At 39.0% G+C, this 13,022-nt stretch overlaps 1 protein-coding gene across 11 annotated transcripts in view; it reads right to left on the bottom strand.

Annotated features, from left to right (window-relative positions):
- WDFY3 (WD repeat and FYVE domain containing 3) overlaps positions 1 to 13,022 on the bottom strand; it is a 141,099-nt gene that overhangs the window by 52,193 nt on the left and 75,884 nt on the right. For all 11 annotated transcript variants that reach the window (XM_090139035.1, XM_090139033.1, XM_090139032.1 and 8 more), the window contains 8 exons: positions 12,361 to 12,473; positions 9,500 to 9,731; positions 8,512 to 8,612; positions 7,243 to 7,461; positions 4,415 to 4,596; positions 2,815 to 3,046; positions 740 to 900; positions 28 to 139 (listed from right to left, as the gene is read on the bottom strand). In XM_090139035.1, the coding sequence (XP_089995161.1) occupies positions 28 to 139; positions 740 to 900; positions 2,815 to 3,046; positions 4,415 to 4,596; positions 7,243 to 7,461; positions 8,512 to 8,612; positions 9,500 to 9,731; positions 12,361 to 12,473 (1,352 nt within the window). The remainder of the gene's footprint in view (positions 1 to 27; positions 140 to 739; positions 901 to 2,814; positions 3,047 to 4,414; positions 4,597 to 7,242; positions 7,462 to 8,511; positions 8,613 to 9,499; positions 9,732 to 12,360; positions 12,474 to 13,022) is intronic.

The following is a 13,022-nucleotide window of genomic DNA, read 5'->3' as shown; positions in this document are numbered from 1 at the left end:
TTCATAATTCTCAATTACTCAACTCACCCAAATATCCTATCAAAGCTGCACCAATGGAGCGTGCAGGTCCATTCAAGTGCCCCGCTGAGTTATGTAGCAGCTTCACAGGTGTGGCATTTTCATGAGAAGAAATTGCAAGCTTTAGAAAATAAGGAAAGAAAAAAAAGAAGAGGCACAGAAGGTTTTAACCTTTTCTACATGAGTCTGAACATAACCTGCGTATTTTTCTCCTGTGAGAGAGTAATACAAAACAAAATTAAACTACACCATAGTCATCAGGACATTCACTACTGTAGTCTCCAGAGTTCAGGGAGGATTAATCTAACTGAAAAACAAAATCCCAATATATGGTCCTCCGTATAAAGAATTTTCTCAAAGTACAAAATGTAAACCAGTATTCAGATGTCCAAATGCAGTCAGATAACAATGCTATCAGATTTGTTCATCTGCAACAGCATAAGTATTTCTCAACTATATCATCTTAACTGTTTTTCTAAATGATTACAACTACTTTCTACATTAAAAAGCAAAAATACCTCCATAAAGAAGCCAACTACAAAGCTACTGGTAATTCCGAGAATAGGAATAAAATCTAGAGTCTCAAACCCCCCCCCCCTTTTTTTTTTTAAACCGTTGAAGTAATTACAGGTAACTCTTCTGATAAGGACATTATTGTTCCCAGTTCCTAAGAGCAAACTGTCTTGAAAAGTCATACAAATGAACTCATCTTCCAATATACCTGCTTGGCAATTGCTTTACTATCCAGTTTGTTGTAAACCTTCCTTATTTTTGCCACTGTAAAAGAAGAAACTGAGAGTGCATAGAGACCAAAGGAGACCTTCTCTTCTGGTACTAATGATACTGGACATGGGTTATTTCCTTCACACTTGGAATCTTTGCCTAAAAACACAATGAAAAAAGCATTGGTTTTCTCTTCAGTATTAACAGTAAAATATTGAAATCACACTAGAGGATATGTATTGGAAGAAAGCTTCTACAGTCACATTTGATTTTGATTTGATATTGCTTTTACATATTTTCCACAACACAGCCAAAACCAGATTGATGGCCTATTAGTCTACTGATGGCATAAAAATCCGCTATTTAAAAAAGAAGGATAAAATATAACAAACATTTTCTTTCAACATCTACTTAATGATAACAGGTAGCCTATGGCCTGGACCTGCAATAAAAGATGCAGTTCTTCTTAATCTCAATTTTTGGAAAGTAACATTACTCCTTTTCTCAGTTTGTACCCAGCCTAAGAGCTGTTCACTTTCGTTTCAATTTAAAGAAAAACGTGTTTGATTCATCTTTATGTGTGGCAACAGGCTTTATACAACATCTTGCTAAGATAACTACTTTAGAACATGGTACAAGAGATGCATGACTAATAAAGAAGCAAAAGGCTTAGGCATTGAAGAGAAGATCTATTCCAACCTTTCAATTTTTTTTTTTTTTAACCTTTGCTCCCATATTGGAGGCTTCTTGGAAGGCACTGCAAACACGAGTGACAGCTGTCTACAGTACTCAGAGGAATTGTGCAGAGCACCTGAAAGCTTTGCAGAAATTCTCTTGTACATCATCAATCCAAGTCAAAAGGTGCATCCAACACCAATGAAATATATTAATAGAATTGAAAAATCATGTATTTTATTTACCTAACACTGAAAGAAGTGACAAGCTTGGCATCAACATAATTTTTCAATAAGAATCACATCTCAGTTGAGTCTCACTTGAGAGAATTTCAGATGTCTCAGTTTCCACTGAGAATGAAATTACTTGTGAAATTGTCTGCTCACACAGATGCCCTGAGAACATTCCTCCATTTCCACTAAGAAAGGAATCTATTCTACTGAACAAATTGCTCTTTGAGAGCTCTTCCCAAGGCCTCAAGAGTATCAGATCTTTCTCGCTTAAATATAGAACAAATCCTCAGAAGATGGCAACCTTGATTATCAAAATGAGAGACAGAACTTCTGATGTAAGTATGGCACAGTTAAATGGTAGGTCAGATAGAATTTCCTCTGAAAGAACAACAGTAGAAGATTGCAAGGACTCATTCCTCCTCCAGGATTCTCACAAATAACCATTGCATTAAGGAAAAGCAAACTTTTTGCGTAGAGATGCCAAGATAAAAGTCTACATTAAGGAGCTCCATAATGTAGCCTGTATCAGACTCTTCAGAGTTTGGCACAGTGCATGTATTGCAAACAGCTTTGCCCCAAACAGAAACACATCCTCTGTTCTGGAGCAGATTAGTCCTGAAACACAATGAATGGAGAAAAGCTCATGTAGGAGAAATATATTGCCATGCTTGACAAAGTCAACATGTTAAGAAACGAACTCTCTTAAACCACTGTAGGATTCCAGGTGAATTTGGACTGAGCATAAAGGCAGGAAAATTTTTTAATTCTTGGAAGTGAATGTACATATCCATTAATGGAGTTTGCTCTGGTTAATGCAGTGATTACAAGTTGCACAGAGCTAACGTGCATTCCAGGAGAAATGGTAACTGACCAGCAGATACTCAAAACCAGAGTAAGTTGCTGGGTTTGAATCATTGTCAAAAAAGCAAGTAGTTGACACAGGTCTATACAGGACAAACAATTCCCTCTCACTCTCTGACTCAGGATACACAAGGAGAGCTACCTGCTTTTTCGTGATACTTTGGTATCTCACAACCTGAACAAATTCCACACTTGTTTTATTATGGTTTTTCTCTGCTACTGCCTATTTTCTTTTTCACACCTTTTCTGCCGCTGGATTCAACTAACTCAGACCATCTTACTGACTACCATTTGAATTACTTACACGGTACATATACTGCTTGAAAGCTTCCAACATAATTTGGTCCCAGTTCATAAATGGTGCTAACTCCTGGGGCAGGCAGAACTTCCTCCAGGAAGTGCGTAGGGCCCAAGCGCCACACCAAGGATGAGAGCTGGCGCTGTGCAGGCGGTGTGCCGATATAGGCATAGACAGTGCTGACTACAGGAGGATTGGCAGAACCAGAGCCACTGGGACTGCTATGAATATAGTGAAGCTGTAAGGCAGAAAAGTACAGTGAAGTTACTGAGAACATCCAGGTACCGTGAAAAGAAAGTAGATACTTTAGAAATTTAGGGAAGCATTCTGCAAACCAGGGGACATAGCAATTGATTGATACGTAACACGCGGTATTCTGACACTATATGGTAAAGGTAAAAGGCATTATCCAGATGGTAAATGCAAAGATCAGAAGTCTAGCGGTTTTCAAATGACCAGGGTGTGCAGAGAAACACAGGGTGAAAACACAGTGAGTTCTGTAGTTAAAAATGCAATAGAGTGAGATTGTATCTTGCCTCTAAAAACATGGTACTTCATGACTGTCAGTGGTTGGGCTTTTTTTTCCCAAAATCAGTAAGACTACCTCATAATCTTGTGTCCTTTTTCTCTCCTTCTTCAATTTATTAAAATAAGCTTCTGATAATTACACCATTTTATGCTGAAGTGGATGTATAATCAACTCAAATTGATAAGTTTGTCAGACAACAGTAAACAAACGTATGGATAACATGCTGGCACATATATAACAGTAGTAAAAATCTTGCAGGCATTTTCCTCCTACAGTGTAAAAATTCTAAGACCAGCTACTGAATGTAATTATGTATGGTCAAATATAATCAGCACATCAAGGCAACTGGCATAATAAGAAAAGTTAATACAACGCTCTTTGCAGATGCAGTAATAAACACAAAATTTAAAAGCTAGAATATCCTTCTACCTATAGCAGTACACTAACCTAACTGATTTGCACCCCACAGTGCAATTAGCTTACTCCCTTCTTTAACACCCATGCCCGTCAGGTGCCAAATACTCTTTCATTATCAGTTATAGGTAAGGACAGTGTCCCAAGTGTTCTTCCATGTTCTCTGGATTTGGTCTACTAGTTTGTTCCAGCTGCTAAGAAAACACTGACAACTACATGCACGTCATCCACACTCAACTGGTAACATTTAAGATCTCAGTAGCAAACACTTGACAAGGGCTATTTCTTGGGGTGGCAAGATGGCTGGAAAAAGAGAAACCTGGATAAATGTGAAAACCTGGCTTTTTCTGTAATGTTGCTAATGTTCAAAAATTAGATTCTACTAAATGGTCCTGGAATAAGTCATATTCATCATTTTGTAGTTCTTTTAATCTAGTCACACTTGCCTCACATGCAATGCACCATGCCTGCTTCTCTTCAGTACTGCTATTGCTCAACCATAAGAAAACACTCATTATCTTCTCCTTAACAGAAATGAGGCTGGAAGCTGCATACTGAGCAAAGATCTTTTTGCAAGGATCCTCTTATTTTGTATGCATATACACACACAGAGAAAGAGATCACTCCACCCAATAAAAGTGATTATTTCAAGATTTATTTTACCTTAACAGTGTTAACAAGCTGTCCATCAAGGTACAGTGCTGCTGTACTATTCTTCAGCATGCCTTTACTCATGACCAGAACCAGGTGATGCCACTGGCCTTCTGCAATGAGCTCACCACAGCGAAAACGGGCACAACAAGGAAGAATTTCATAAAATGACGACTCTTCACTGAAATCATCAACTAAAAGGAAAGTACCAATTAGAGGGCAACAGGAAAAATGTTATTAGTTTGATTTTTATGTCATCAGAAAACGCAAAAATCCACAGCAAACACATTAAAGCCAGAATTTCAGTAAATACACAAAGATAAAGTAACCAAAAATACAACAAACATTGTGTGAGTTAAGTAATAAAACTAACAAGATCAGAATGTTTTAAATATTCCTTTCAAAATTTCAAGTACAAGAACTGAATGAATGACTTTATTTTTGAAGGACTCAAAACACATTATCACAGACTGAACTTCTACGAGTATTTGCATATAAGCCAATGAGAAGTTTTGTTGCTATCAATAATGTCTATCTGTTCTTCTGGCCCTAAAAATTCCCTAAGAAAATTCTCAGGATAATTTTAGATTGTTGAAAATTACATTTTATTTCTCTCCTTCTCTCTTCCCATTACAGGTTTCTCTCTAACAGTCTCTGAAAATTCAAAGCTACTTTTTAATCTAACACACACATTAGAAAGATATCCATACCTCTCATACTTCCTCCTGACACATTACCCTTCTCTGTGGGCTACAGTGTGATTGTGCTGCAGCATGGTCCTCCACAGAGGACATAGGGAAACCTGTACTCTGATGCCTGGAGCATCTCTCTCCTCCTGCTCCAATCTTCGTGTCCAAAGGGCATTTTTCGCTACTCTTCACTCCACTCAAGTCTTTTCCCTTTCTTAGGTATCTGTCTTCAACGTATACTGCTGCCTTCAGTTCTCAATAAATATTTTTTTTATTATTGTTAATTCTACTTCTTCAAAAACACATCCTTTGATTTCACACTAGAAAGCATGATCAGTTTGCAATACTCAGGTCCATTAGTTTCTCCATCAGAATCACCTAAATTTCCCACTCTCTACTTGAAAGCCCAAAAAAGAAAAAAAGGCAAAGTTTGAAAATTCTACACTAGAGAGCATTTCAACTGAAAGCAGGAGTTTTTCAGATCTCTCTTCATTCTTTCAATGCTGAAGGAAAAGAAATTAATCCCCTCACTTCAGTAACAGCGTATACAGAGAGAACACTACTGTCTTTAGAAATAGCACAAGGAAAAGGATAAAAGCAGAGTTCTTAGAACTGACTTCCAGATATGAAAATAATCTTTCCTTAACTTCTTTTTCTCCAGCCAAACACCTCAAAGTGCAACTCTCACTCACAAAAAGAATCCCTAAAGCACTCAGTTTATTCTCACAGCAAATTGTCAGCACTGTCAATCCCACACACTGGCAGGCCAGCTATCTCTGCTCTTCGGGTAACGACCTGCTCAGGACTTGACTGCACACCATCAACTACTATAAGCCATCATAAGGCAGCAGATCACCAAAGCAAAGTATCCCATTCACTTGAAAAGGAATCTTTGTAGGTAGAGACATTCAAATCCTCTCTGTCAAAGCCTCTTCAAACCCAATATCTTTTAAAGAGTTAGATACGAGCTTACAAACTAAAAACGTATAATTTACTGCTCCAATGTAGGCTAAAGCAATTACTACGAACATAAGCTCAGGCTTATTCAGTCTGGAAAAGAGAAGGCTCCAAGGAGGTGCCAGGCCTTCCAGTAATTAAAAGAGAGATTAAAAACAAGAGGGAGGAAGACATTTTTCATGGGCAGATAGTGACAGGACAATGGGGAAACGTTTTAAGCTCAGAGAGGGAAAATTTAGATTAAATGTTAGGTGGTAACTCTTTACTCAGAGGCACCAGAAGAGCTTGCCCGTAGAAGTTGTGGATGCCCCATCCCAGGACGTATTCAAGGCCAGACTGGATGGGCCCTGCGCAGCCTGATCTGGTGGATGGCAATCCCGCACACAGCAGGGGGTTGGAAACAGATGGGCTTTTAAGGTCCCTTCCAACCATTCCTTGACTATAAGAATTAAGCTTTCCAGGTAAGAAAAAGCTGTCACTATCTTTCTAATTTACGAGCTTTAGTTCTACCCCTGTACAATGAGTCTCCAAGTTCTCGTTAGGTTTTTAACATATTTTTCTTTGAGTTTCTACTTAGAGAAAATAGGAAATTATGCAAATGTTTATTTATCATGAAAGTAAAGAGTATCTATAATAGTCTGCTTATGTTTTTGTAAATACTTACAATTATGAAGAAAAAAAATATTAGTGCTTATTATTCAAAATAGAACAGAACGGGACAGAAGACTAAGACTGTGCTGGTTTGATAAAGTACTAAGCCTGAAATGCACAGAAGGCTCCTCCTCTGCCCCCTGTTCATCTTCAGTCATTGGCCTGAACTGAACAGCTGGCTTGGAAGCTCTACAGAAGGATAAAGCAGGAGACAGGAAATGGCTGAACTTGAGGCCTCCAACCACACTGACAGCACTCCCAAGCAAATTCAGCAGCCTCATCAGCTTCACTTTGCTTTTTATAGCACTTACTGTAATTCCTCTCTTGATCTCAGATGCCAAATGCACCAACAAACTGTTTCTGCAAACTGATCTCATCATTAAAACATAAAGGAAATGACTGACTGCCTTCAACTAGCCAGACAGCAAAGCAGATGAAGCTCCAAGTTCAGTCACGCAATTCCTACGTATAAGACATTTGTCTAGTCTAGATCTAGACAATCATAACATTGTCAGGATTATCAGACAACACAACTACTCTTACCATAATTTTGAAGTAATTCTTCTTTGGTTGAAACAATTAGTGACCGGTCTTTTGCTGAGAGGATGATGGCAAGGCACACATAGTGCTGCTCCGAGGAGTTTGCGCGCCGCACTACAGTAAGAAGTCTGACAGGATGGTTATTAGGAGGAGTACTAAAATGTTCAATGCAAAACCAAGTTGAGTAGCTTAAACCGGATGGTGGTGGGAAAAATCGTTCACCTAAGAACAAAAAGGAAAACTCATTATATAGTTGGAATAGCCACTACTTTGTACACCTACATATTCCTATCTCATTTTTTTCCCCCAACTGCTTAGTTCCTCAGCTAATACTAGTTATGCCTTCTCAAGTTTTTCCTTTGTGAACTTGGATGCTGCTATTCCCACTTCCAACAGAAGCCTGCAGAAAGTCACATCAAGCTAGCTCAGAGGGACTTCTTTCAAAATCAGGCAAAGCAACAATTGAACACTATTCTTACCCTAAAGACAAAAATTAACTTTAAAGATGCGCTTGTTCAGAACACTCAAGCTTCAGTTCCCTAGACAAAAGAGGGGATTCTAAGAGAGAGTTAATATCACTATAGAATACATTATCCACAGGTGTGACTGATTTAGATCCATCCAGTCTTCCTTGCCAAAGATCTCTCTGCCAGATACACTCAACGCTTTTTAGTTTCCACAGGTACTCCCACAGAACAACAAAAAGCTCACAGAGTTCAATTGCTGTCTGACAGTAATCCCATCTTACTGCAGCAAAACCTCTGCTTTTTCCTTTTTTTTTTTAAATAAAGACTTATTTTGATCAACATATCATGTTCAGTTAGCCCATAACATACCAGGTCACTGTAGGCTGAATAGCTTGCAGTGAGCAAATATATGGGATGGAAAGCAATTTAGATGGGACTTTTAGAATTATATTTGTAACTACATCAGTAATACTGATTCAGGGAACAATTCAGCTGAAGTAAGCAACAAGGATGGCCTTACAATCCATCCTATGGTTCCTATGCTCTGGCCACTTAACACTGGCACCTACATTTGTTCTTAACACATAGTTTTATGTTCTCTTGAAAGCCTTGTACTTTGAAGCAATCGCACATTTGCATTTTGTATAGCTTTTCATTGCCTTACGAGCAAAAAGTAACAGCAACATAAAAATAAAGACACAAAGTTCTCAGTAGTGAACATGCAATATCCAACACCATAACATCACTTCATACCTGAACATCATCAGGTAAAAAATACTGCTAACAATAATACCCAAGTACTTACCAGTCCCAATTCCACTGACAACTGCACCATCAATAAGTCCTGTCGTGACAGCATTATTGGTGGGTGCATTGTGGGGAGCCAAACTTGGCAAGAACAGACAGCTGTTAAACAGAAAATCAGCATCACACTAGAGTATATGAAAGCAAGGACAATCAGAGTTCAACATACAGTACATGCAACCTAGAAAAATACATCATGAGTAAATCATCACTCTCTATTAATGCATGTATTTCTGAAAGGTGGAAATTAATTCTTAAGATTTCTCCTTGGGAGGTTAAACTATCTTTAGCACAGAGACCTTTGGTACTCTATGTCTTCAGTGCAAAGGCACAGAGACTTATGCTCATGTTGCACCATAGCATATTCTGTTCCCTCAAGGATGACCATAACTCTCTTCACACCCTTTGAGATACTCTGGACTCTCTGACAGACTGGATTAGATAAACATTCCAAGAATCTGGTAAACACCTGGTATGGTGTTCTTTTTCTAAATATGTGTCATGGTTTTATGGTTTTAAGGTTTTTTCTTTTTCCAGATATTTGGACTACACATAGTTTCCTACTTTACTTATGTTTCTGCCTTGCCTATTTCCTCATTTTCAAGTTCTTCAGCAACTTTAAGCAGGCTTCAGAGTATTTGGGTGGTTCAAAAGTCACATGGAAATTCTAGCAACAGCTGCTTTTCTGCAGGAGTATGACAGCACCCCTTTGTTATAGAAGGCCCATGAAATCCAGATCCAACAGAGTACTATTAAGACTGTGATACATGTGGACTTGCACTTTTACACGTGGCACGCATTAGCTTCAAGTCAGTGACACAATGGACATCTGTGGCATGAAGCATTACTTTCTTTTCTTTAAAGGATTCATCCATTCATTTCCAGACTGCAAACAGTCCATTAAAAATTTCAATCATTCCTTTGAAAGAAGAAAGTAACAGAACACTGCATTGTGCCCTATGCTTTTTGAGAGCACTATGGTACCTTACCCAAACCCTTCAAGAGATGTGTCAAATTCGATGAAGGCAGGAGTGACTGATGAGCCGTGAAGCCTGATATCATGGGGTGTTGTCATGGACACCAAGCACTTCACTCGCGTCAGGGGGACTGTGCTTCCTTCAGCTGGTTTGAGCAGGCTCCGACTGATCCGGTAGTGGCTGTCCTCATGCAAACTGAAGACGCTGTCTGAACCCAGACCTTCCATTGAGGTAACCATGCTATCTGCATTAAGAAATCAATACAAAATACAGTATTGCAAGGAGGCAGCATTTTCAGGCTTTTTATTGGGTCTCTCCAGAGCAACAGCTGAATGACAAATGACTGCCCACAAATTCAGCCTCTCATTAGAAGATCAAGAGTTGGAAAGCACTGCTCCCTCACTGGAATCATAGAATCATTAAGGTTGGAAAAGATCTCTAGGATCATCCAGTCCAATCCCAACCCAGCTCTACCATGCCCACTAACCACGTCCCTCAGTGACATACCTCCACAGTTCTTGAACACCTCCAGAAACAGTGACTCCACCACCTCCCTGGGCCATCTGTTCCAATGCCTTACCACTGTTTCCTAACATCCAACCAAATTATATAAGCTTTCAGCCTATATAATTCAGCTGAGGCAAACTGATTAACATCTTTGCAAGATGGCACAGAGATTTGGCAGGGCTATCAGAAACTGAGTGAACAACCCATCTCATTACCTCACACCAGCAAATGCTCCTTTCACATATGTCAGGAACATACCTATTATATGGCTTAGCAGACAGAAAAGAAACTGCTTGATGTTATTCAGATGCAATAGCTCTGAACTAAAAGCCTCAGAACTCAAAATAAGCAGAGAAGCTCAGATTTGCTCAGAGATTGAATGCAGTAACCTGCAGCATACCCACAAAGGTAGTTTTGCCTTCTCTTTCTTAGTCTAGTAATTTCTCAAATTCATATTTTCAGTTGTCACTGTTTATTCTTCCTCCATCCTTTAATAATACCCTATTAAACATAAATAAATAAAAGAATTCAGTGCTAGCCAAGAGAAATGGTTACTCTCTTTCCCTTCTCTCTTTTCCAGTGCACATAGTCTGATGACATAACACGAACAGAATAGAATGCAATTACTTAATCTTGTATCTCTGAAATTAAAATGAAACATAAGAGTTTTGTAGACACTGGAGAGAAGGTATTGTAATGCTTGTAACTTAACACCATTCAGGATACTTTTTAGTTCCTTTTAAATAACTCAAGCATTAAGCTGTGAACAATGCTTTACAACGCACTGTTTGATGACCAAATCAACATCCAGAAATAAATATCACATGCTTTGGAAACTCACCAACAACATGTTTGTACTACCACCCACTGAGACTTCCCTGTACTACGTGAATGGCTCTACAACTGATGAATAATAGGATGAATAATAGGAGAGAGGGGCACGTGTGGAAGAGAGGCTCAAGATCAGCTAGAGAAATCCACTGATATTAAATTCAAACAACCCGTTACAGACATTCAGCAAGGTTCACCAGGCTGATTTATTAAATAGCTGGAAAACATATGCAAGTGTTCTAGCACGAAAATTATAGCTGATGGGCCACTGCTGTATGAGGCACTCTATCAGACAGAACACAAAGAAATAATGAGAGTTTTCACAGAGCACGTATGTATGTATATCTACAATCTGACAATATCAAGTAAGTATTCTGACTCAGCAGCAGCAATTTCATCTGCCACCTTCCTGAATCCATGGGATCCATCTACACAGATGTAATGACATGATGTGAACCCTGAAGTACGTAGGTTGCTCTGATATTAACACCTCTTATTTATTTCCACAGAAAATACAGCAGATATAAGAAGCACAATAACACTAAGTGACAGTGTTATTCTCAGGTATAGAACACAATTTTTTAACACAGTCATTACCGTTAGCTACACACTTTTGCTAGCGACAAACAAGAACCTGTATGCTGCGCTGATCAAATCTGCACCAGTAAAGGTAGCCCACCGTTTCACCGCTGCTATGATGGCATTGTTGGTAGGAAAGTGTTGCCACACAGTCCAACTTCCACTGTGTTAATATCCACAAACGTTCCACAAGCACAGTGAATGTCAATGGGTACAATTTCTACCGTACAGAGGAATTCGGTTCCATACCTTTGCTTCATACACCCTTCCATGTCAGATGCCATGTGGTCAAATTGCCCCTCTGCTGCTGCCATCTGTCTCATGGCAACAAAATGTAACAATATTGGCAGGAAGGTTCAACCTCTATTGCCATTCCAACAACATCTGCCTCTGACATTATGGGCTAACACCATAAAATAGAAGGCATTACTTTCAGAGCAGTCCTCATATCTGAAAATAATATTTTTCCTTTTACTGTTAATCAGCTACAACCATAGCATCCACCAAAAACCTGAAAGCGAGCTAGTATCAAAGAATAGCAGAAGGGTTAAGGTTGGAATATCCCTCTGAAAGTCATCTGCTCTAGCAAGGGACATTCATAGCAGGGTACCCAGCCTGATGCCCATGTGGATTTTCAAGAGCTTCAAGAGACTCCACAACCTCTCTGAGCAACCTATGCCAGGGCTCCATCACCCAGACAATAAAGATGTTTTGTATTTAATTGCTACTATTTGTAAATTTAGAAATGTTGATTTCATACACATCTAGCGATGTAATTAAGTACCGTGTTCCCTCTTTTTTCCAGTTAAATTGTCCTGATGATTCCACATCCATACAATGCTGGGGCAAAGTTATTTCTTTCTGCATGTTTATGTACAAATATTTACATAAATATGCAGTTGAAGGATATGAAGTAGAGTGACCTTTACACAAACTTCTGGTACCTCAGCACTTACTTCTCATTTCTGGTTCAAAACTCAACGAGCTCGGTTTGTGCACACGGTACTGCTTCAACAGCTTTTTGTCCCAAGCTCCGCAATTCAGAGGATTTCCCAAGCGTAAAAATTCCCTAGGAAAGAAGACAAAAAAGAATTTGAGGATCATATTCAAGTTTTTATCCCTGAATGGTACCAAATACAATACCATTAAAGTTAGTTACTTCATAGAAACATAGGATGGCTTGGGTTGAAAAGGACCTCAAAATCATCTGTCTCAACCCCCTTGCTATGTGCAGAGTCTGCTCAGAGCCACATCCAGCCTGGCCTTGAATGCCTCCAGGGATGGGGCATCCACAACCTCTCTGGGCAGCCTGCTCCAGTGTGTCACCACCCTCTGGGGGAAAAACTTCCTCCTACTATCTAACTAAACCTCCTCTGTCTTAGTTTAAAACCATTCCCCCTTGTCCTATCACTAACTACCCATGTAAACAGTCATAACCCCTCCTGTTTGTATATTCTCTTCAAGTACTGGAAGGCCACAATGAGGTCTCCCCGGAGCCTTCTCCAAGCAACTTAAGTATATTTTTAACTAAAAATACTAAACAAAATAGAGAATAATTACACATGATTGATTTGAAACTTCAAACTTTGAAGACATGCTATCAAAAGTCAGTGTTATT

This window comes from Phasianus colchicus, chromosome 4 (assembly GCF_987193195.1).
Source record: "Phasianus colchicus chromosome 4, bPhaCol1.hap1.1, whole genome shotgun sequence".
In the NCBI taxonomy this organism is placed as follows: Eukaryota; Metazoa; Chordata; class Aves; order Galliformes; family Phasianidae; genus Phasianus; species Phasianus colchicus.
Note: the sequence above shows the minus strand (reverse complement) of the source record. Positions and strands in the feature narration are given on the sequence as shown.